The sequence below is a fragment of the Elephantulus edwardii genome, unplaced genomic scaffold, assembly GCF_000299155.1.
Source record: "Elephantulus edwardii isolate Elephantulus edwardi_28Jun2011 unplaced genomic scaffold, EleEdw1.0 scaffold00015, whole genome shotgun sequence".
Taxonomy (NCBI): Eukaryota; Metazoa; Chordata; class Mammalia; order Macroscelidea; family Macroscelididae; genus Elephantulus; species Elephantulus edwardii.
Window position 1 is genome coordinate 10,858,855 of NW_006399765.1, and position 25,729 is coordinate 10,884,583.

The 25,729-nt window shown below is 47.8% G+C and overlaps 1 protein-coding gene across 1 annotated transcript in view; it reads right to left on the reverse strand.

The window, feature by feature from the left end:
• Positions 1 to 9,337: 9,337 nt before the first annotated feature.
• The window catches only part of TTI1 (TELO2 interacting protein 1), a 34,595-nt gene continuing 18,203 nt past the window's right edge, over positions 9,338 to 25,729 (reverse strand). The window contains exons 5-7 of the mRNA XM_006881517.1: positions 23,697 to 23,901; positions 23,325 to 23,412; positions 9,338 to 9,521 (exon numbers count right to left, since the gene is read on the reverse strand). Coding sequence (XP_006881579.1) covers positions 9,338 to 9,521; positions 23,325 to 23,412; positions 23,697 to 23,901 — 477 coding nt within the window. The remainder of the gene's footprint in view (positions 9,522 to 23,324; positions 23,413 to 23,696; positions 23,902 to 25,729) is intronic.

A 25,729-nucleotide genomic window follows, 5' to 3' on the forward strand; every position in this document is an offset into this window, starting at 1 on the left:
AAGCTTAAAAAGAAATGCATATACACAATTATTAGCAGTTAGCAGGGGTGGAAAGGGAGAGGAATGGAGAATCATTGCTTAAACAGTACTGAGTTCCTGTTGTTATTAGATGCCATTGAATTGACATAGTAACCCTACGGAGAACAGGCTACGACTTGTTCAATTCTGCACCATTTTATGATCTCTTCTGTGCTTAGTTAAGCCCATTGTTGCAATCACTGTGTCCACCCATCTCTTTGAGGGTCTTCCTCTCGCTCACTGACTGCCAAGAATACTGTTCTTTCCCAGGTACTGGTCCTCCTGCTAACATGCCTGAAGTAGATTAGATTAAGTCCCATGTCACTATCTTTGCCTGTAAGGAGCACCTTGGCTGCACTTCTTTCAAGATAGGTTTGTTTGATATTTTTGGCAGGCCATGGGATATTCAATATTTGTGAAAACATTTGGAAAGGGATAGTTGTAAAGATTATACAACACAAACATAATAAATATCAAATCAATGAATTATACACAAAAATGAATTGTACATAAAAATGGGTGTGATGGCAAAAGTTTTGTTACACATATTTCACCACGATTTTTTGAAAGTTCTTAGTGCATGATCAGTATGTACAGTATAAAAACATAAAGAGTACAGAATGCAGTATAGAGTGTACTGGGAAAAGGCCTCTCACCTCTGGTCCCACTACCCTCCTAGAGTGCCTCTCGGGTGCCCTTTAAGATGAATTCTACAGACAGGTAAGCAGGTGCCACCTCCCTAAATCACTAGGATTGTTCTGCCTGCTATTCCCTCTCCAAGAATGTATTCTGCAGATAAACAAAGAAACACCTTGCTCTTTTATTTCTTAAAGCAACACTCACTGTACACGACGTGCCTGTGGAGGCTTGTTTAATTCTTCTTTCTCACTGGACTTTTAGGTTGTTTACAAACTGTGATTAACATAAGTAATGCTCCAGTGAACACCTTCTTCACCAGGTTTGCACACACTGAAGTGAATTCCTAAAGGCAGGATTGCTGAGTCAAAGGGTGTGCGCATTTTAAGATCGGGACTCTTCTTTTTAAATGCTCTGTAGCGTTTGTTGCGCTGCTGCTCCATGGTCTGTTAATCGGCCCCTCACTTCCCCACTCCTTTTTTGCCTTTCTCTCTTTACGCTTCTTTCTGGTCAATTGTGGTAAATACACATGCAGCAACAAATCACCTGGAGTTTTAACATTCTTCACAGCTGTTAACGCAGAGGCATCAATTATGTTTGTCATGTTGTTCACCGTCACCATTTACCCATTTCCAAAATTTCCTAGTCCTCAACAGCGGCACCCTCTCCCTATCTTGCTTTCTTTTCAATTCTACACTTCCTTTAGGGATTAAGGCGCCCTGGTGCCGTGGTACATAATGTGTCAGGGTGATAACCAAAAGGTCCCTTCTCTGAATTCACTGGCTATTCTGAGGGGGAGAATGGGAAGTCTCACTCCAAACTGAGTTAAGGCCTTGGGGCCAGATATGTGTGTGTTGTGTACTATTGAGTTGGAACTGACCCACAGCTGACTCTCTGGACTGTTTTCAGAGGCAGTGAATCACATGGGAGGAGACTGCCCATCTTTCTACTGCAGAGCAGCTGGTGGATTTGAACTGCCTGTTTTTGGGATTGCAGCACAGGGTGCTATGAGTTGGAATTGACTAGATGGCCATGAATTTGGTTTGATAGAGTTGTGGGGTTTTTGTGTTGTTGTTTTGTAAATAGTAACATCTACATTTCTGTTGTACATAGACATGTAGATGTTACTATTTATGCAGATGACACAACCCTGCTTGCTGAAACTGAAAAGGACCTGAAGCACCTGCTGCAGAGGGTCAAAGCACTGCAGCCTACAATATGGATTGAGGCTCAATGTCAAGAAAACAAAGATTCTCACCACTGGACCAACTGGCAGCATCAGGATGGATGGTGAAGAGATTGAGATTGTACACAGCTTTAGTTTGCTTGGCTCCATAGTCAACAGTCTTGGCACCAGCAGCCAGGAAATTAAAAGGTGCATTGCCATGGGAAAGTCTGCTGTTAGGGACCTCTCCAAAGTACTGAAGAGCAATGGTGTCTCTCTGGAGACTAAGGTGCGTCTGAGACAGGCCATGGTCTTCACAATCACTTGTTATGCATCAGAGAGTTGGACAATGACCAAGGATAGAAGGAGAATTGATGCCTTTGAGCTGTGGTGCTGGAGAAGAATATTGAGAATACCATGGACTGCTAGGAAAACAAACAGATTTGTCCTGGAAAGGGTCAAACCGGGTGGCTCTTTGGAGGCAAGGATTCTGAGGCTCCGTCTAACATACTTTGGACATGTTGTGAGGAGAGACCAGTCCTTGAAGGACATCATGCTTGGGAGGGTGGAGGGACAGCACAGGACGGGAAGGCCCTCTATGAGGTGGATTGATTCAGTGACTGGGATAATCGGGATGGGAGTGTCAGAGACAGTGCGATTGGCACAGGACAGAACAGAGTTTAGGGCTGTTGTACATAGGGTCGCTATGAGTCGCAAGCCACTCGACGGCACAGAACAACAACATCCATTTAAAAAGAATGCTTTATGTCTCTTGAAAAATTACATTAGGTTTGATAGAGTTTTTTAAGGAAATAGTTGTAACATTCATGCCTCTGATGTATAGAAGAGTCAATAGAGTTTCTGTGTGTATGTATGAACAGTCAAGTCCCATAATTAGGATGCTGGTCCAAACCTGTGCACATCTGAGTTTGGCAGCCCTGGACTTTCTGTTCACATGGCCCTCTCCTCGTGCCTACCCACATGGTGCTACCAACCCACAGATGTTTAGGAGGCGGAATGACCCTTGCAGACAGACTACTTTAAAGCCTTCATGGAGCAGAGGGAGACAGTGCGGCGCATGGAGAAGGGAGTGATCATGGTTACCAGCGAGCTGTGACACAGGCCCACCCTATTTCTGGCCTCTCTGTTCCTCTCCCCAGAACAGAGGTCTGATCAGGATGGGATATGTGGAAGCACAGAGTGAGGTCCAGGAAGTGAGGAAGCCTGTGTAGACAAGATGAAGGGGAAGTGGGGTGCACTGACATCTGCTTCTGTCACACCCCTCTGCCTGGGGAGATGCACCATGTTCTGCTTCATAAAGAAACTTCCGGCTGGCTCCGCTCCTCGACTTCTCCCTGCCTGGGCCCCACCCTGCCTTCTCCCTTGGAAACGGCCTCAGCCCGCCTGTGTGGGAGGAAGCTGAGGACGTGAGGGTACTGACTGAGAGAGCAGGGTGAGACCCAGGAGCTGGTGTGCGAAGGAAGAATGGCAAATCATAGAAGGCGGAAACCCAGAGAGGGAGGCGGAGTGCGTGGGGCTCTTCAACCCTCTCCTTCGGGAAAAGCAGGCGGGCAGAGGCCTGCGGGTGAGGCCTTTGCAGAAATGCTTGTGCTGGAAGCTTCGAAGGGAGGTAGCCCGGTTCCCAACTCAACCTTTGCCAACAGCCTTTGTGCTCAGGCTAAGAGTCAGGAAAAGGTAGAACAGTTCCTAATCTAGGAGATGATTCCCTTGGGAAATCAGGCTGCTTTTCAAGCGTAATTTGAAAAGCCGCTGCCTCCTAACTTCAGTGGTGGTGGAGGGGGCAGGAGAGAGACGCGAGGAGAGAGGGGGAAAAAAGCCATTTATAAAGCAATCAACCCTTTGACAGAGTCCACCAGCACTCAGAATTATCTTCCGAAAGTTGGCCTCTCTCTCCTGCTCCGTAGGGAAGGCAGCCATCAAGCTCGAGGATGAGGACGATGGTGAAGTCACACAAAGGGAGTGGGGGCCCTGTATTGTGCCTCTCGGCTGGAAAATCATTTCTAGGACTCTGCGAGGCGCCGGAGGCCTCATCACAGGTTCCATTCATCTCACTCCTTACTTTTAAACTTTAAAGCACATATTTATGGGCCTCAAGTTGGCCATGAACCACCGCCTGTCAAACAGTTTGGGGTTGATGGAAGAGGCACATTTTCTCGTCCTGGGACTTTCCGGAACACAATTCCATCACCAGCGTCTTTCCCCTTCCAATCTCTCCCGTCTGCTACCATTAGATGAATATTCCTAAAAAAACTGCTTTCAATGCATTACCCAACAGTTGGAGAACCTTTCAGGGCCTCTTCTCCGTCCCCGAAGGTGGGAATCACCAGACTGGCAGCCCCTCCATGGGGTGGTTAGGGCGCTTACAGCCTAAAGCACACCTTCCCATTCTTGTCAAGTCACACTAGTCACAAGCCACAAGTAAGGGGAGCTGGATACCTGTCATTCTTGTACCCTTCTCTCTGCACCTCCTCTCCTGCTGATCAGATAGATTGTTCCTTTTGGGGGAAAGTCGCTTCACCTCCACTCCAACTTTTCTCTTTACAGTTTGCATGAGCTGATTTGACACCTCCCCACCCCACCCCCCGAGGGTGGGTTCTGGCTGTGATAATTATAGATTGTACTGTTATTATGTAATGTGGAGTCAGAACTGAAGAAAATATCAAAGATGATGCTGTAGAAACTATGGCCTTCAGTATCTACATTTCTTACCATCTGATCCAGTACAAAATGTGCTGGCCCCTGGGGCAGATGCACAGTGAGTGGCTGTCACCGAGTCTGTTCTGACTCACAAGCGCCCTCCACCAGGTCTCTGAGGCTGTGAATCTTTATGGCCGGAGACTGCCCATCTTTCTCTCACAGAGCCGCTGGTGGGTTCAGAGGGTTGACCTTCAGGTCAGCGGCTCAGCACGTGGTGCGATGTGTCACCAGAGCTTGTTAAGACTGGCTTGGGAATACCAAAAGACCCGCTCAGCTGGAGGCAGTGCATTGGGACGTCAGCTGGCGCTGAGCAGAAGGTGCTCATTCTTGTCCGGGAGGTGCCCATCCTTCTATGTTTATTACACCAGGAAGGGAAGGCCTGGGCCTCCAGGTGGCCACCCCTGACACTTTAGAGAAAGGAACCAACATTGTAATTAAAATACGGAGACAGGCTGTGGGATCTGGAGTCAGTCAGGCCTCTTAGCTATGTGGAGCAATATGCTTATTCCCCCCACCCCACTAGTTTATTTATAAAAACACAAATTTGAACAAGATTTTTCAATTTCCCTCACCCCCTCAACCCATCAAATTGTATAACCTAATGATTAATTCCCTCTTTCCCCTGCCCATCCACATCCCTCTGCTTCCAGCCTCTCCCACCCCTCCAGGATCCTTATACTCATTCTACAATAACAGTTTTATACAGTATTTGTCCTTGTGGGACTGAGTTAGTTCACTGAGCATAATGCTCTCCCATCCCTCCCAAGTTAGGTAATAATTTACAAAGTGGAGCAATACATTTCTGGAAGCATAAGCTGGCTCGAGTCGGTCTCCTGTCCTTGAAACTGAAGGTGTGAGGATGAATAGGTATTGGCAGGTACGGCACTGTGCCTTTGGGAATGTTAATTTCTCTGTCTGCAATATCCATTTATCCTCTCTGCTCAAAATCTATTTGTCCTACAGGATCTCATCTCTCCCTAGAAGCCCTGATTGTCTTTCTGCTTAAGTTCCTTTGAGTTCTGTCCAGAATCTAACCATATACTAACTCAACTATAACTGGAACTATGTGCAGCATCCCTAGCAAAGCTACAAGCAAGGGCAAGGTGGGAAGATGTGCGTGATGTTAGAGCCCCCAAGACCACACCGGATGCCTTAGAAGCACGGCTGCATGTGTTCCTCTCAACACAGACATCTGGAACGATAGCAACTCCATTTCAGAGATGACAAATGAAGCTCAGAAGTGACGTGACCTGCCCAAGGTCACACAGGAACCAGAGAAAAGCATCAGGAATCAAGCGCAGCTCTGATGTAGTTCTCAGAGTATGATGCTTCCCGAGGACCACAACCAGCCTCTCCTCAGACCTCTACAGACGAGCCTCCAACCTATGTCTACACGGAAGCCTCCAGCGGATTACCTGCAGATCAAAGCACAAACATCTCAACCCAATTCAAGGCCTTTCAGAACCTGCCTATCAACCCTTTCTTGCCTACTCCTAAGTCCAGCTAACCCAGTTCTACGCGGGTGCGCTTAAAAGGAGGAAACCATCACTTTGCGAAGCCTCTGTTAACTGAGTTAACAGAGAACCGAGTCAGCTGGACAGGCTCAAAATGAAAGCTGCCTCAATAATAGCTGGACAGGTCCTCTAATTGGGTTTTGCTAAGTGTGGGTTTTTTTCCTTTTTTTAAATCAAGCACAACAATCTGCCTTGGGGAAATCAGAAGGCAACTCAGGCTGCCTTAACTCTTTGAGGAAAGGCTTGATCTTGGTTCAGGACAGGAGGGGGCTCAGTGTAGCTTCCCATCTCTGGTATCTCACCACTGCCTGCATCGCTCAGATGCCCTGGGAAGGGTGGTTACCTCCATCACAAAATATGCAGTGATCTAATACTTAACAAGTCACACCACCTCTCTGACCTATTTTCTTATTTGTTAGGACTTAGACATTAAATTAGCCCATTACTTTGTGTCCCCCAGTGGAATTAGGAGCAACACTATGAATCTTTTTATAATCTCCCCAAATAGAGGGCAATGCCTCACCTTTTTCCCAAAGGACTGTAGAATAGTTTCAGAATTTCAAAGCTAGAAGAAAGTGAAGAGGTTATCTCTTCCAGGGACTGAGTGTGCCGGTATAAAGATAAAACACAGCAAAACATACCAACTCAACAATTTTCAGCGTACATCAGTGACACTGGCTAGAGTCTTCAAGTTGAACCACCTTTCTTGATATTCTTCCCCAGACCGCTTCACCGTCATGAACACAAACTCCCTGGCCCCTACCCTCCTCATCTAACCTTCTGAGTTAATAGCTGTCAGCGTGATTGCAGCCAAACAAGTCTTTAAAATGACACAATGTTCAAGACAGAGATTTATTTCTAATTAAGCTCAACTGTTTGCTTTAAAGATGACTTCAGACAGAGGACAGTTTAAGTTTTAAACATTTCTCATGGCAACAGCTTTGGGAGGAGGGAGACATCTAGACTCAAAGACTCCAGAAAAGTCTGAATTTCATAAGAATTTCAAGTTCTGTCCTACATTTCCCCTCTTTTGACCTTCTGAGCAGGAATCTTCTACAGCATTTTTATCAAAAAGGTCAGTAATGCTATTTTCTCTCATGGAAAAGTAGGCAGCTGTTCATGGGGCAAGTAGAGATTGATTCCAGGGGTTCTAAACTTGGGATCCCTGCAGGGTCATGGAATAAGACCTCTGAAAATAGAATATTTTCCTCTGAAATTGTACACAGGAATTTCATGAGTTCGGCTGGAAAGGCCCAGCCAATCAGGAGATGATGCTGGTGCTGTTTTGGGAGATGCAGCGCCCTCTGAGGGCAACGTACTCCCAGATTTCATGATTCTTACTCATTCTGCTCATGGGTCTCCAGAACTCCCAAAGATTTAGAACTCTCCATGTGGTTCAATCCCTGCATTTTACAGGATGAACTGTAAAACTGAGGTCCAAAGAACGCAGAGCTCCTTGATGACTAACTGGCAGAACCAGACCAGATGCAGGTCTGTGTCACCTGGACCTGAGTGGGACATCTCACTGCCCTTGCAAGGGAGATTCTAAAAGGAAAAAAAAATGGGGCCTCTCTTGTGCCCATGTCCCTATAGCAACCACCTTCTGTGGTTTTTAGAGCCTGGGGATTCCTGATGTTACCAGGACAGGCCCCGACACAACGCCTCACTGTGCATTTAGTGAGGAAGCATTTGTCATTCCTGGGATCAGGGGGCACTTGTGTGTGTGTGTATGTGTAAGGCTGTGTATCTAAATTTACATAATCTATGTGTTTTATATCCTTCAGCTAGAAAAATACCCAGCACCAAATCTGGCTCGTCTATACCAACATTACTTCAAGGTTAACACATAGTTGATGAAGATTTTGTTTGTAGAAGTGCTGTGGCCAAAGCAAATCAGAAAGGAAGGATTAGACTAGGTCAATTTGGCAATCCCTAATGACTGAACAGATCCAGGCGATGATCAACAAAGGCCCCTAACGGCCCCGAGAGATCCAAGGTGACGGTGCCTCTCAGGGAAGTCAACACCACCACCTATTGCAAGCAAATAAACCATCAAAACCCCAAACTCTCATTAAAAAAAACCCAAAACAACCACCCCAAAAAACAGTCATAAAACAATCTGGCCACATCTCCCTCTCTGCCTCCCCATTTACAGGAAATACAGGGGACAAGAGGCGTCTGAGAAAGGAACCCCACAGGGATGCAATCAGCAAACCCAGCCTGTGGGAAGCGCTGGAGGTTAAATGGCCTCATTTCTCCAACAATAAAGGAAAAAGAGGCAGAGGAGGAGCCATAAATGAGAAGAGATTTCTTAAGGACCATGCCTTATTTGGATCCTGACTTGAACACACTGGGAATCTTACCCCAACAGTATTTTACAATATTAAAAGGTCACTGCTAATTGTTTTAGGCATGTTGATGGACTGTGGGTGCGTACTAAGATTTTTTTCTTTTAATAAAAAGTTTAAATATTAATCTCTCAAATTAAAAGATAAAAAAAAATGCTGCAAGTGGCTGCCTCTGGGGAGGGGAACCAGATGGCTGGGGAAGGGGGAAACGTACTTTCCAATGTTTTCTGTTTGTACTAGATTTTACAACATGGTTCTGTATCATCTACTGAAGCACACACATTCATGGGGGGAAAAAAATCACCCAATTTAAACAACAGCCTTCAAAGTGAGCTCTTGATGCTACTTCCTTTTAAGAAAGGCCTTTAATTCATTTTCTTCCAAAAAACTGTTTAGTACAACAAACTTAGCTGTACTTCCTTTTGTGGGAAGGGGCGTGTGTGTGTAGACTTGGCTGTGTTGCAATGGCAGGCAATGGTCTGCTCATTCTTCGAGCTGAGGCTGGGATGTGGGTGGCAGGACTCAGAGCACGCATGCTGTGCAGTACAGGGGGGCTCACCCTGGGTGGGTGTCCTGAAGCTGGGTGGGATGTGAGTGTGTGTGCTGGGTTGTAACAGCCTGGGAGGTGGCCTTGAGGTGCGCCAGGGCCTAGAGACAATAAGCTAAGGAGTTAAACCCTCAGACCTGCCAGACAATGTCATTTGAAAACACAAGGTATGAAATATAAATAACAGCCAGCTACTTTCCTTCAGTCCAATTTCTAAGCAGTTGTGTGATCGATCAATTTATACATCGATTGACTGTCTAATCCACCTCTGCTGTCTTCTCTGCGGCTGCTGCCAATGTCTTCAGCCTGGGTGGGGTCAGGGTGACATCGGAGGGGGCGGTGGGAGGACAGGCGGCCTCCTCCAGGCCCTGCCCAGATGGTGAGGCGGGCATCACTGCAGCTCACTGAGCAGACGCAGCACGTTGGCTGTGTAGGGGTTTGGCTGTCCCGTTGGCCCCCGCAGCCGCACAGGGTAGAGGCTGGAGTGTGGGGGCGCCAACTGCTGGGGACAGTACAGTTCATTCAGGAGGAACCAGGTAGAGTCTGGGTCTACCTTCATCAAATGGAGGAAAACACTGTAGAGAAAAAGGAAAAGAGAGAGAAGTGAGCGAGAGGAGAAAAGGGAGGGGAGCGGGTGTTTTATCCAAAAGGAGATTTACTAGGATGTCGAGAAGAAACAGATAATCATATCAGAATGTTTCTGGAAAGCAGAACAAGCTCACAGAAGATCCCAAGACGAGGCCATTACGAGGGTTCTAAAGCCTAACAGAAATAGAGGTAAACAGTTTCATATCCGTTGACATAGGGAAGAAAAGTAATTAGTCTGAGCAGAACAATATTGACATCAAACAAGCTCTTGGCAAAGAAACAGGTTGATTTCTGGGTGTAAAGCAGTTTTCAAAGAGAAGAAAAATGACAGGGCCCACCCCTCCTGGATAGGCTCCGTTCAACTCGAAGGCCTGGCCCCCACTCTGGCCAGACTCCCAGCCCTGCCTGGGAACCACAGGCAAGTATCCCCGCTACTGAGCCTCAAGCTCCTTGGCTCTGATCCCTCAAGCTTGCTGCAGGACTCGTTTCACCTTTTCTGGTGACCAAGAGCCAGCCTTGATGTCTAGAAGCATGCCACCGCTCTGCGGTGAGGCCTACTTTAGAGATGGGGACGACATCCAGCAGCATATGCTGCCCTGGGACCTCTGGCAGAGACAGAGCAGAAGGGCCAGGCAACTGGACCATGCCTCCACTCAGGGTGAGGTTCTTTACGACAACTTGAACTTTGGGGTTAACCCTTGTTTCTTTTCTCTTCATAGCCTGTTTCTGAATGGTCCACATGCCTAGGACAGTCCAAGCATGAAATCTACATGCCTGGCTGACTGACAAGTCCACGGCAGCCATTCACTGTCCTGCTTGTCAACCTGAGACAGGTAATGTCCCTCCCCTCACGGAGTAGCGACCTCTCAGCTCATGTGTCACCTCTTCAGGTGACCTCTTCCTAGATCTTTGTGCCTGGGTAAAGCCACTGCTAGGATTATGACTCAGAGGACACTATAAGCCATCCTCCCCAAATTTTTAAAGCTGTTTTTGTGGAAGCAGATTGCCATATTTTTCTCCCTTAGAGAAGCTGAGAGATTTAAACCATCGACCTTTTGGTTAACAGTGGATTGCTTTAGCCAAAGAGCCACCAGGGCGTCTCTGACCCTTGGTCAATGTACTGCCACTGAGTAGATCTAACACCTAGTGACCCTGTAGAGCAGGGCAAGGGTACCAAGGCTGTACATTTTCACTGCTGCAGACTGTCAGGTCTCTCCCCCAGAGGGGATGATGGGTTTAAGCCCACGATCTTTTGGTGAGCAGCTAAATGCTTTAACCACTTCTTGTGTCCAGGTAGCCTGCCCTTCAGTTTTTTTTTCCACTGAGGACACCATTCTCAACAGAAAGCAATTACTTGTGTCCTGACTACCCCTCCCCTACAACACAAGCTCCCTGCGTCCAGGAGTAGTGAGGCTTTGTTCACTGCTGTATCCCAGGCACCTGGCACGGCGGGCAGCAAGTCAGTGATTGTTAAGCAGATTAGGTTTTCAGTTTTCAAGAGGGCTTAGTGACTTCTGGTCCACACTGATGAACTAAGACGATGTTCCACTCTGGAATATTTCCATCCAAAGGATCCCAAGTCGCCACCAAGGAATATCTGAACAGGATGGACAAGCATCCCTTCCACGTGGCTGCGGGAAGCTAGTCACCATTCCTGGGTCAGTTCCCTCAGTGTGAAATGGTGATGTCCCCCACCAAGGGCTTTGCTTGCTTGATGAGTAAGCAGGGGCTAACGCCCTGGTGACCCCACCTCTACCTAATAGGATACGCAGTCTATATTCAATTGGATCACATTTCATTCCTGACAGCTGTTCCTGGGAGCCTCTTGCACGCTGCTGGACATCAAGGAGGAACTTAAATGCCTGCTAAATGGACCAAAATTCTGGTTTGCAATTTCGTTAATCGGAAAAGCCGGTGCTCTCGAGGGTGTGCGTCTTACCTCTGTGAAACCAGTTTTGCTTTCTTGCTGGTGTTTAATAAACATATGCTAAAGGGGCAGGAGAAGCAGGTGGGGGCACTTCGAAATTTTCTTTTCTGGCCTGCTTCGTGCCTAAACAATTTCAGTTTTCTTTGCTTAGGATAATCTAGTGTTTATAACCTCAGCAGTGGCTGCTGGAGAAGTGATTAGAATATTCTAATTCATCGTTTCCACTTCACCGCAGAAAGGAGATGGGGCCTGCGTGGGAGACAATTTTTGTTTAAAAACAAAAATATCTTTGATAATTAGAGTGGCAAGGGAAATTATGAAGAAACACACCAAAAATGGGAAGCAGATTCCTATTTACACGTGACACAGTTGACAGTTTTCCCCGGTGCCAAAGACTGTTAGAATGCAAATGGTTTCTTTTTTTCCACCCTCTTCAAGAACAGGAAGAGTTTGTCAGGCTCCAGCACAGCCTATTCCTGGCTTCAAGGAGTATTTTCATCTGGGCACCACTCAGCAGACTGGGACCCCAGCCCAACTCCGCTCTCACTCAAATGGCATGAACACCCTGCAGTGCTCATTCCTGGTGCCCTCTTTAACGTGCTAACTGCAGACGTTGTATTCGTTGGCAGGAGAGAAAGCTGAAGGGAGGCACTCTGTGTCCAACACCTCTAGGGAGAAGCAAAGGGCACGGGGTTGGGGGGGGGGGATGTGTGTAGAGTTTGTCTTCTTTTATTAAGTGAGAGCTAAACTCTTGGAAGAATTATTTTGGGTGTCATTTCTGGCTTGTAAAGGGGTAGGCTCCCCAGAGGAGTAAGAGGCTGGCAGAAAGCCCTTCTGCTGCCTCATGGCTCAGAGAACAGGACTGTACCTCCCTGAGCACGTTTCTTCCTTCTCCAGAGGAATGGTCACACCTTCCTTACAGGTTCCTCCTGAGGCTCTAAGATAAGGTGAAGGCAAACACTTTGAAGTATATCATAAAAGCAGGGCTATTTTGTGGGCATGTGTGTGTTTAAGGAATAGTTACCACTACCAGCCCCAGCGGCAGTGCCACCCCTGGAACATTCTCAGATACCCTGGAATGGGCAAAACACAAGTCTTGGTTTCACCTAGTATTTCCTCCATACCGACTGGGGGTCCTGATTCTCAGCCAATGGGGTGCCAGTTCTCTCCACTATTTTCAAGGAGAAATGCACACAATGTTCTCTGCCCTCCACATGCCTGGGGTGGGGAACAAAGCTGTGCCCCGCAAACAGACAGCTGGCAGGCGGGGCTGTACTCTGGCTCGGTGAGCTGTGCGCGACCTGCTCAACTCCACACACCGACAGATTCTGACTTGGAGCAGCATTCGGGGTAAGCGTGTGGGGGCTGAGGCTGAGGTCCAGGGGAGCGCGTCTCCTCAGAGCCTGGCTCTGCTGCACGTAGGCCTGGTGCCAATCCTGCCCTGCCTGAGCTGCTGAGGAGGAGTCCTGGAGAGAGATGAGCCTCATGCAGGAAGGCGAAGTCCTGGGAAGGCCTCTGTGCATGGTCGAAGGCCAGAGGGCAATGGTTCCAAATGGTTAGGGCAAAGGCCTGGGAAATGTCCCCACTACATCCTGAGACACAGCAGGGCCACTGGAGAAAACATCAACTGGCAGGTCCATCTTTTTTCTCCCAGCTCAGAGAGAAAACACTTTGGAAAAAAAAAGTGTGTGTGTGTGTAGGTATAAATATATACCATTTAACTCCTCAACAAAAATGTCGCTCTCCTTCCCCCAGGCCCAAATCGGTGGCTCTGGGGAGCAAAGTTATCAAGAGATTATCTGGTCCCCGGAGTATTGGGAGGCACTCAGCTGGGGCTCATGCCTCCCAGTGTCCTGAGGCCAGTGATTATCTCTCAATAACCTGTAGGGCCGTGTAGCTTAAATGATAACTTGACTTTAAAAAATTTTGAACTTGCCGTTAGGCCGTTTCTAAGCAACCTCTGTTTCCATGGCGAAGAAGCCTGGTGTTTATACTGATTTTTCACTTAAAATGCGGTTTTATTGAATTTCACTTCATGCAGGCGGCCATTTCCCTGCACTTCAGCCCTATCTACAATTGACGGGTATCAGTAAGTACCTAATAAACTCCAGACGCCAAACCAACAGAAGCGGTTCATCCCTTTAGGATCAATATTGGGGAGCTCAGCGGGACCAAGTTGGGGTGGGAGGAAGGCTGGAGGGGTGGTGAGGTGGAGAAACCTGCTCCTGGGATCTGACTGGTTGGGTTTGGGGTCTTTCCATGGTCCCCCAAACATTTACGAACACTTGTATCTGCCTGATTCAAGCATCTGGGTTAGGCTGGAAGGATGGGTGGGGCTGAGCTCTGGCCGCAGGGCCCCCTGTGTGGTGGGGAGGGTGGACTTTTCAGATGCTTTGTGTCAAGTCCCATGGTAGAAGTTACACGTGGGGAGGAGCTGAGAAGGGTGTGGGGTGGCTGGCAGGCGGGTTGATTCTCTGTAAAAAGGGGGCTGGGTCAGATGCGCTCTAAGGTCCCTTTTAGCTCTAGCTGCCGCTGGCCAGTAGATGCTCCACTGGCCCCCACTCCTCACAGTCATGTGGTAAAAACAAACACAAACCTTCCTGCCGCAGCAGCAAATATTACAGAGTGCGTCCTCCGCAGTGTTCAGTCTAGACAACAGCCGCCCAGAGGCAGCTCTAGAAAACCGCGGGCCAATCAAGGCCCAGCCAAGCTAAATAAACTGTAAGCTAAATGCAAGCCCTCCAGCTCTCTGGGGTGACACGCTATCCTTCCGCTGTCAATTACTTGCTTGAGGGGTCGGCTGCTCCTTGTCTCTTTCTGGACTTACAAAAGCCTCTAGCTCGAGAGCAGTCTGGGTAAATGCCGGTGGTAAAGAACCTGCGGTCTGCTTGTTCATTTATTTCTTCAGTGGCTTCTGGAAGAATTATTCCAGGACGTCTCCTTAGGAACAGGACATGGGCGACTCTATGAGGGTGTGACCAAATGTGACTGGAAAGTAAAGGCACTTGCTGGAAGGCAGGCACACCCACAGTTACTGGAGCCTCCCTGGGTTCCAGCCGCGGGGGACCAGCCTCCTCGCTCATCATTTCTCCTGCCATCCCGGCTGCTGGGACTCTGCATAAGCCAATGCTACACATGAGCCCCTGTGGTTCCCTTTAAACAAATGGATGCTCCGGGTGCTGATGTAGCCTAGCCAGCAAGCAGTGGGGCTATGTTTCTATACTCGGTAATTTACACTAATGGGTCTCGGTTCATTGGTTAACCAGTATTTCAAGCTTGTCCTTTCTTGCTATTCAATTTCGCTATCTTCCCTTGCACGGAGGTCGGTTTTTTGTTTCTAAATGTTGGAAATGGAGGATTATGACTCGAAGCAACGATTTGCTCACCAAATAAATACTACCAATTACCTCTGCAGTGATACATACGCGTTAGACTTAACTATATTTACCTGTTGGAAGACCATTCATCTATCGATCTAGCCCGGACGCGCATACTCACACAGAGACTGATATTAAAAATATTTAAATGCAACGAGCACAGGATTGAAAACCATAACCACCAGCAGAAGCATCTGATGCTAATTGTACCCCTAAAGTACCACAAGACAGAGTGTCATAAATGCAATAGAATGACTCCATTGCTTTGTGCATATTTAAAAAGATATGGCACTGAGAGGCCCAATCTGTTACAGACAATTCAAAAATAAACCGGAACCCAGGAGGATTTAAATCCCACCAGGGCAGGATTTAAAAGCAGTCCCTTCCATCTGGCCAGCCCTCCCGCCTAGGGACCCCCTGCAGTCCTAAATCCCATGGTGGCGTTGCTGGGCAGACTTCAAAATGGCCCTGTGGGCAGAGGCACCAAAATGGCAAGGGGTCTGGCTGGCCACACTCTCCGGCCACTGGCAGTGCTCCCTGGCCCTCCCTGGAAGATACAGATCTCTGAAGATAAAGACATGTTCAGAGCAGCCTCCTTCTCCTCCAATCCACTATCCTTGGGCTCTTCCAGAAAGGTCTTCCTGGAGTTTGTGCTTGGCACTGCGCCAACAGCCTCCACTGATGGATGCTGTAGGTGTAACCAGCCTTAGGAAGTGTACTTTTGTATTTACTACAAGGACATTGAGACATTCGTTGCAGCGGGACCCAGGGGCCCTTTAATATGACCCATGGAGAATCGTTCTTAGGGTTCAATGCCAAGGAAAACTGTACTGCTTTCTTTTGCTCCTTTTAAATCACTCTACAGAATACCGGAAGTTGCACAACAGACCACATTTCTGTCTTTGCTCCACCTGCCAGGAAACCGAGAGTCACCTTAAGGGTCATCTCTAGCAAAGGTACAGTTTCTAAGCCTGCAGTCCATGTATTCATATTAACCCCGCTTGTATCACTTCTCCCTTTTTTTTAATTGCTTCACTTAATGCCTTCCTCCCTTGCTGAATACACTTTTATAAGATACCCAAGTTGTTTTTGGAATAAGGGGGAAGTTTATAGAATGCTAACAAGTACTACTGATTGGCTTGCTTTCTTATTTTTTAGATAATAAAAAGGAGCCCTGGTGGCACAATGGTGAAGCTTTCAGCCACTAACCAAAGGTCAGCAGTTAAAACCCACTAAGTAGTGTGAAGAGTCCTGGTGATCTGCTCCAGTAAAGGCCACAAAGAGTCTAAGAAAGCACACCAGGGCAGCTGGGCTCCTGGCTACACATCAGACTCAGTTCCACTGCACACAACACCAACCTTTTACTTTGTGCTAGTGGTTTTTTTTGCTAAAGAATTGATAGTTTGGCAGTTCCTCAAAAGGCTGAACACAGAAATTCCATATGACCCAGCTATTCCACTGCTTGGAACATACCCCGAGAAAGTAAGAACTGAGGCACAAACGGGGACTTCTACACCAATGTTCATAGCAGCATTATTCACTGTCACAAGAACATGGGAACAGCTCAGATGTCCAATCACAATGGAATGGATTGAGAAATTATGGTACATTCACACATGGAATACTACGCAGCACACAGGAGCAATGATTTTGTAAATTACTACCTCACTTGGGAGGGACTGGAGAGCATGATGCTAAGTGAACTAACTCAGTCCCATAAGGACAAATACTGTATAAGACCGTTATTGTAGAATGAGTATTAGTATCCAAGAGGAGGGACATGGAGTGTGGATGGGGGGGAGGGTGGGGTTAATCATAGGGTTATGCAATTTGATGGGTAGAGGGAGGTTGGAGTGAAGGAAATGGGAAAGATCTGGTGTGAAAAACAATGTATATGAACTTTGTAAATAAACCAGTATAAAAAAATTGCTAATACTAACTCTTGAAAATGTATTAAGTTTTTACATACCAAAAAAACCCCTGACAGTTGTAACTTCATTGAATCCTTGCAATCATTTTGCTAGCTATGTCATGATAGATATACTTATTCTAATCTTCTAGATGAGAAAATGGAGTTGTTCAGAGGTTAACGAATTTGCCCAAAGTTACACTGTTGTTTAGCAGCAACGTCAGAAGAACTGGTATTCATCTTTGAAATCCCTTAACTCTCAACACAGTACTTGGCTCATAATGTTGTTAGGTGTCATCGAGTTGACTACGACTCACAATAAACCTGTGAGCAACACATCACAACAGACATCGAACATAAATCTTCTAAACATAGACCCAAGACAAATCCAGGATGCTGAAGAAACTCAGATCCTTCCCCAAGATTCCCAGGAAAAATGAAAAAAATCACCAAATACAAATCAGATTTTGATATCCCATCCTGCGCTAGAGAGGAAGTGAACCCACCACAGCCTAACAGAAGCCAAAGCTGCCCGTCTTAAAAAAAAAAAAGAAACCAAACAAGAAAAAAAACCCCACATATTTATATAGTATAGCTTGTTCCTCCTTGGAAAAAAACCCAACAACCCAAAAACCCAATTCTAAATACATACATATGTGGTAAGGTGACAGAGGTCGTTCCCCTGGCTACTTCGCTCGGCAGTACTGAGGTCATCAAATTCATCTAACCCCCTATGTGCTCAAGCTGGACCACAGACTCTGCACAAGTAATGAAATTGCTATCCTGGGGCACGTCAAGGCTTTTGATAACTGAAACCCACTTTGTGCGGACAGGCAAGCTGCCAGGTTCGATCTGCCATCAGGAGCTTCTTCTGAGCCAGCATCTACGACCCGTGCACACACACACCCACACTCACACCCCGTTTTTCCACGGGGCGGTAGAACGGTTGACCCTGGCAGATTATCAGTCACATGACAAGACCGAGGAGGCAGGGCAAGGATTGGTAGCATCCATCTAAGCAGCACAGAGGTCTCTGCCTTCAGATCTGAAACCCAGCAACCCACTTTGTTTGTAATCTGCATGGCAGATGTCTCTTATCTTTGACACCAGGAAATCATGCCTGTATATGCACAGTGAACAGCTTCAGATTTGAGTGTATTTTTAGAACAATGGGCCTTGAAAAGAAAAGCAGCAATGCCTGTCAAAAGATGGATAACAGGAAAGCTAACTACTTGGGCCTGGATTTGTCAACTATTAATCAAATGTCAAAAGGAGAAATATTAGGAGCACTCTCATTTCCATGCTGGGTGCAGAGCGAAAGGGTAAAGAGCTTTGCAGCCCCGGCTCGAGCGACCAGCCCACACACCACTGAAGGGAATAAGCTACTAATTTCAAGTTCAGTCGAACTAAGGGATCACCTCTGTGGCTCCTGATCTGTTCAAACATAATAGGCCCATGTGTGGGCTAAAGAGAGGAGTTGGGGCTCTGACGGGGATGAAATGGAGCAGCCAGTGCCAGTCCGTGCTGCCTTGGAGTTAGAAGGCACCGGCTGGTTCTTTGATGGGCTAGTGTCCTACTGTTAGAGAGCAAGCGGGGAAGTCAGTCAGCAAATGAGGCTTCAAAGCTGGTCCTGGCTGTTCACACAAATGGATGGGGATGGGATGAGGTGGGACAAGAGCTGTGAAGATCTGTGTGTGTGCGTGAACATTCAGGTGTGAATGTCAGTAGTCAGGATGCCGATGACAAGAAACAGACATGTTTTATATACAGGGATAATCACAGATTTTTTTTTAAAGGGGCACTCCTGGTGGCACGGTCGTTAAAGCACGTGACTGCTAACCAAAACGTTGGCAGTTTGCACTCGCCAGCTGCTCTGAGGCAGAAAGAGGAGGCAGCTGCTTCAGCACAGATTTAGCTGGAAACCCTCTGGGGCATCTACTCTGCACGACAGGTGTGGTACTGAGTCGGAGGTGACCAATGGCAGAGTGGTTTTAAAATACCTGCACACACATTTGTATACAAATAAATACATTGGCAACAACAGCTACAATTGTACATTTGTATCACACACATAATATCTATTTGGAAGGTAATAACAGGGAGCTCTAATGGCCTAGTGGTCAAGAAGCTGCACTGCCATCCGAAAGGTATGTGGTTCGAATTCACCAGCTGCTCCACAGGAGAAAGATGGGCCTTTTCCTCCTGCAATTAAACTGCCTCTAAAACCTGCTGGTTTGGTCAGATACGAGTCAGTGTTGACTCAACAGTACACCACCACGAGAGATAAATATTCACCTTCCAGGCACAGGGACATATGATAAATATCTGGAACATCAGCACTATCAAGGTCAAGACCTCCTTGGTCTTGTTCCCCTCTATTCTCTGTGCCTATGGCAGGGCCTGGCACACTGCAGGTGCTCAACTGCTCCGAAGAATGCTTGACCACCAAGTGGACCCCCTGCACATAATACCAGTCACCTGCCCAGCAGCACTGTCAAGGAGTTACCACTGCTCTACAGCACGAAGAAATGACACTCAAGGAGACTGAGCTATCCGCTCAGGGTCACCTGGCTCATAAGTTCAGAACCATGGTCTCTCCAACTTCAAGGCTCTTATCTTTTGCCCTCATGTGAAGGCAAAGGAATCTGAGAGGGCACCACACCCCCTCCGCACACACAACAAGCACTCCAGCAGCAACAGCATCAGGACCTGCACAACCAGAAGGTACACCAGCTGGCCACTACCTGCTGTGCCCTGCAGGTCCACCTGGGCTCTCGGGCTGGCGGGCGGGGCAGGACTGGGGTGGGGATTAAGCAGCCTGGGAGCGCTGCTCCTCTGCGGTGAGCCCACCGTGCTGGGCAAGGACTTCATCTTTTTAAAGTAGGTACTGCCTAGTTTAGTCTCCTTTCAGCCCCAGGGTAGAAAGGCTTCCTTGACATTTAAAACCTCACTGCAAAAGGCAGTGTGCCTCAGAGGCTGCTAAGAGATCAGCCCTTAAGAGTGTGGTTTTACTAAGACGAGTTTAACGAGGCTGAGTGTGTGTACTGGCTTGAAGGGAAAACAGACATTTGGGGAGTGTGCGCTTATCTGAGATTCCTTTCATGTTTGGGAGGAACAGCTCTGTGGTCAGAGAGGCACAGAGCCGTGGAGGCCCAGTGCATGCCGGGAGTGATCGCGGAAGCTTCCAGGCCCGCCTGGGAATTGAAATCAGAGAAGTTTGCCTCTCTGATGGGCTGAGATGGGGCCTGGATGATACGACCTGTTATTCTGTAATCTAAGGATTACCCTTGGGGAATACTGCCTTATTTACAGCTCACTCCTCTTCCAGTCCTCAAATATGATTTTCTCATTTGTTATCCGTGGAAGTGTTGTTTTCTTGTGGTTTTTGTTTTTTTTTAACTAGAAACACTTTGGGGGGAAGATGGTGCTTTTCTTGCATCACCAGTTTATAGTGACACCTGGTGGTAGCACACAGCAAGGTTACAGCCCCTACCCCCCTCTCCCCACTTACAAGATTTATGCTCCCCTCCTTACAAGGCACATTCGCTAGATAAAAGCATTAAACTGGAATGGCATCTCCGTTCTTAGCATTTACAGCCTTGGTTATATCAACCACCCCTGATCAATTTCCATTTCTAGAGTTTACAGCCTGGATGTAAAAGCCTGCCACAAAGGCTATATTTAATATGACAAATTAAAAAAAAAAGCAAACATAGGCATGGCTATTCTTCAGAGTCAGGAAAAGCCAACGGGAAAAAGAAAAAAAACCCCAACCATAATGTGAAGGGACTTTTCTGAAGCTGCCCTGGATGTCCAACCAGGCATCTCAGAGACAGCACCAACCCATTCCCTGCTCCTTTCAGAATGCTGGAGGGCTCTGAGCTGGCGGCCATCTCAGCCTCCAGGCTTTCCCACCAGCCTCCCGCAGACAAGAGAGAGAGGCCAATTCCACACCAGGCCCGTTGTCTGCCCAGTGATCAGCAACTCGCTGTCCCTAAGGTGGGCTGGTTCACCTCTGAGTGCTCAAGTCAAGGCTTGATTCTGGTAACCCTCTGGCTACAAAGGCTGCCCCCTGGACACTTGCAAGAACATAGTGGCTTCCTCTTCTTGCATAAGCGTTTGTGTTTGTCTCACAGACTGCAGTGGAGAGAACATTAGAAGGGGGCAGGGATGGAAACGGGACAGGAGGAGGCTTCTGCAAGTGTTCAGGTAAGAAGAGACGGGGTGGCTTGGAGATGAAGAGGAGAAGGAAGTTTTGGGAGAGATTTTCCAGTGGGTTTTCACAGGCAGAAAACTGCACGGGAGGAGACTGTTCATCTTGCTCCGGCTGGAGGATTCGAAGTTTGTGCCTTTGGGCTGGCAGCGCAACTCTTTACCACTTTAGCTCTTAGCCAGACGGCAGGTTTAACCTCTGGAATGGAAGTGTGGAATGAAGGAAAATGGAGCATTCAGGATGGACTGGAGGGATGGTGGAGCAGGACTCCATCTCAAACCAGGACGTGTGGCCGTCTCAGTGCCTCCACCCCTTTCCTTCTTGTCACACCTGAAAGAGGCTCACATTGAGAACAAGTGGCCCGCGGTTCTCCTGTTTAGTGAATTTATTACGTTTTACGTCAAGATGTTGAATCAGCTCTTCATCAAGGACAGCACTGGTATATTTTGCTTGACTTCAAAGTTAAGTTTGCAAAGGAGCACTGGTGGCACAGTCCAAAGGGAGCTGCACTGCTAATTCCAAGTTTGCAAATGATGTGGCTGTGACGTAATCAGGCTTGCAACACGCCTGAGCGGACCTCACCCTCCCAGCTCCAGGATATGCATCTAACTCTACCTGAAAGGATTGCAGAAGAGCAAACAAAGGCTGCAGCCCAGTGGTCTGGCCGCATTTTCCTCCTCCAGAGGCATCCTGAATACCAACCAACCCACTGGCAAGGCCCAACCCTGGCTTCAAGTGCGTTCAGAATCAAAATAAGAGAATTAGACATGAGAAGATAATAAATTAACTTGTTTGATGGGTCTGAGCTTGAAGCGGAGGTGTGGGCTGGGGGCAGGCAGGGTGCAATGGGGTGGAGAATATGAGACTGGATCTTGTTAACTTGGTTGTCTCAGGCCCCAGAAAAAGATCTGTTTGCAGGATTTTGAGTCAGGCTCTATGTAGAGAACAGTTAGCTTCAGGGGCAATTTCAGGGGCCTGCTTTCACCCACAGTTGGTTCTTTAAGGAGTTAAGAATGCCCAGGGACAAGAAGCTTGTTGGGATGCGCCCTTGTGCTTCAGAAACCATGACTGATTCTGGCCCTAGGAGATGTGACGGGGAGAAGGACAGAAAGAAAAAAAGCGAGCTGAGGAAATCGAGAGAAAAAATTGCAAAGGACAATAAATCAATTGAAAAAGATATTCCCATCACTGCCAGGGCATGTGGGAGGTGCAAGGTTTCTAAGGGAGCGAGTCGGTTTGCCTCATTTCCCAGTCAGAGCAGCTTCTCATCCCCTCAGGTAACGAGACGACTCCCATCTCCACCACGGATGATGAGGAGCCTGTGAGCCGAGGAAGGGAGAGGGCAGCGCTGCCCCTCTGCTCTGGAATGCAGAGCTGCAGGGCTGGGCAGGGTGCGGTGCCATGCCAGGCCGGGCAGCTCCCAGCTCAAAGCCAAGCTGGGGAGAGGGCACCGGGCTCCACTTGGGCTCTCAAGTTTAGAGAATGTGCCTGGACTCAGTTTCAATTTAGGAGAAAAACTCCTTAGCACTTCCACTAGAGATGGTATTGTGTCGTGGCTGTGTGCCAACAAGTGGGAACTGACCCATAGCTGACCCTCTGGTGTGTTTTCAGAGGCAGTGCATCGTATGGCTGGCAGGAGACTGCCCATCCTCTCCTGAGGAGCTGCTGGTGGGTTTGAACCATCTCCCTTTGGGACTGCTGTGCCTTTTACCACTAGGCCACCAGAGCTCCCTAGAGAGATGGTGTAGCATGGTCAAAGTTCTTGGAAATTAGAATTGCATGATTTCACAGCCAGAAGACACCCTGGAGGCCATGAGCTCTGTGGTTCCCAACATCCTTTGGGTCACTGACACTCCTATTAGAATTGGATGGCGGTTGTGGACTCTGTTTATCAAAATGCACAGATGTGTCTGCTGGCACCCACACCCAGCCTGGCACAAAATGCGCAAGGGTTCAGTGTATGGCAGCATCTAAGAAGATGGCTGGAGCTGAGGTGCGTCAGATCGGTAACCCAACGCTTCTGCTTTCCAGAGAAGAGCCAGGCTCACTTAACCACCAGACGAGCAGGGCTGGGGACGCGATCACTCGCCAACCAGACGCGCTGTGCCCACTTGAGCACAGTCTTTCAGCTTTCTGCCCCTTTGGAATTGTTGCTGACATTGCACTAGAGACAAGGTCACGTGCATGGCAAAACCATCGAGTAAAAATACCACCTCTCGAGTTGGCATAGTTAAGAGAAATCATCTTAACCTGGCAAGAGAGAGGAGAGGAAAGAGCAGAGATGCTGCGACTCTGCTCGCCATTAGCAAATCATCTATAATTTAGAACAAATGCAAAGAGATGCGGGTGATCAAGCAGTCTTACCTCCTGGCAGCCTCTTGTAATTTCACGGGCTGTTTGGCGCTGAGGTAAATCAAGCAGGCATCAGCCACTTTATTCAGGTCACCCTCACCTACAGAGAGGAAAACAAAACAGCACTGGCCCTTGGACTTCACTTGGGACAAACAGTAACTGATTGCTCTCTGGTGAGGCAAGAAAAGACACACAAAGGGGCCAGGGGCTCTTTACCGTGCCCTTCGGATCCAAAACGTCCATCAGGGTAAATGGGTCAGTGAGGCCAAAAAGACTGGAGGATGCGCATGTGCAGGGAGGTGAGGCAGGCAGGGCTGAGCTGTGAGTGCAGAACAAGAGGGACTGGCAGGCTGTATGGGTTCAAGACAACCAGCTAGTACCTACCTAAGTCCAGGTTCTCGCAGAGGGGGCCCAGGCCCTGCAAGACGGCCAGCTGCAACTTGAAGGCCAGGGTGTGGGAGTAAACCAGGCCGGCCTTGGCACTGATGGGCGCCTGGCTGACTAAGGAGCTTGCCAGCTTCGGTAGGACATCTTTGCAGAACCGGCTCCGGAGGAAATCGCCACACGTGTTTGCCAGGGTCCGCAAAACCTGCACAAAACAGCCCCCGACCCAGTGACTGAACATCGCCAAGGTGGCGACAGAGTGAAAGAATGCTTGGGAATGTAATTTCATCTAGGCCTTTGCTTGGGAGAGAGGAAAAAAAAATAAAATTACTGCTGTTAATTCCTTGCCCACGGTTTGTGATTCTGACAGTTATGAATTTGGAGGTCTCTGCTCCCAAGGCATGGCTGCTTCTATCCATAAATACTGATTACACGGAGAATAATTCAAAGGAATCTTGGGTTGGATGAATAAAATGATTAATACCTTGATTTTCCTCCCTTTTTTTTTTCCTGTTTGGGAGGGGAAAAAAAAAGAAGAGCTTAAAGCAGTTCACACAGATCATTTCTCAAATCTTCCTACCATCCCTGCTTGTGTTTTTAACTCTAGCTAGCTGAACAAACACATGCGCTGAGACACAGATGCTACCCAGCGCGGGCAGCAGGGGGTCAGTGAAAGGGCCGAGGGTCCCTGGCTGAGTCAGGCAGGGTGCCTGGGGGTCGGCGCTGAGTCGGCTTTCTTTCGACGGCGCGATCTCCTCAGCACACTGCTTTTCCCCCATCTTCCACAACAGGCAGTTTCCTTGCATGTCTCTTGTTTTAAACTTTCTCTAGCAGAACATATTGAAATGCTCTGCCCCGCTGCACAAGACTGCGTCTACGGGATAAAAGGAATTTCTGTAAAAATTGGTAAGCAAGGCGTAACCAGCACGCAGAGCGTGTGCCGACTCGGCAGAGAACGAGCGCTGCTCTCAGGGCCCTCGGCTGGCCTGCGCGAGGTGGCACAGACCCCGGGTGTCATCAACGTGTCTGGAGTGGAAAGAGCAGCCGCCCAGTCACGGCACATGCATCTTTATATTTTTCATTTTCTGCTCTTGCTGTCACTTCAGATAACCTATTAATTTCCATAAAGGAAAACAGCTCATCTGAATAAGATTTAGCAGCATCTCCCTCCCTCCCGCATGCCCCTTGTTTAAATGTGTGCACGGGCACACAACACACATACACACGCGCGCGCGCGTGCGCGCAAAGAAACACTTGTATATCATTTTGTATATTATGTTTTGGAAAAAGGTTAACAATTATGTATTTGCTTGAAATGTAAACTTGCATTTTGGTCCAGTATATGCAGAAGACACAGAAAATCAAAATCCTTTTGCCAGATGCATCAGTCATGTCTCTGGCTTCATTTTATGCCCCTGCACGTTTTATCTCTTTGCCTGCTCTCGCTCACTTACTTCTAATTTATGTGAGCTTGCCATGCGAAATGTATCTCTGTAGGTTGCCCTAAGTGCTTCTGAGAAACAGCGAAGGGTATCATCAATAAGACCCCTGTGCTAATAGAAGCCAAACCGAGTCAGCAATAATACACACTTGTATCTATGTATACGGCTCTAGCTTTTCAAAGCATTTTGCCAAATGGTCTCATTTTATGTTTTATTTTAACACTATATAAAAGATCATTATCATGCACTGCTGGTGACCGTCCACTGGGTTTTGGGGCTGTAAATCTCTATGGGAGCAGATTGTCACCTTTTCTCCAAAGAGCTGCTGCTGGATTCAAGCCACAGGAGACAAGAAGCCTTTGGGTTCACAGCACAACATGCTAATAAGGACTAGGTCACCAGAGCTCTCCCTGAGAAAGAAGTTGTTGTTGCTGTGTGCCCATCTTTCTCCCGTGGAGCAGCTAGTGGATCTGAACCCTGAGCCTTTGGGCTGGCAGTACCAACTCCTTAGCACTAAGCTACCAGAAAGGACAGGTATTCCTAAGCCCAAACTAAAAATGTGGGCCACAGTTTTTGCTCAAAAGTCACCTA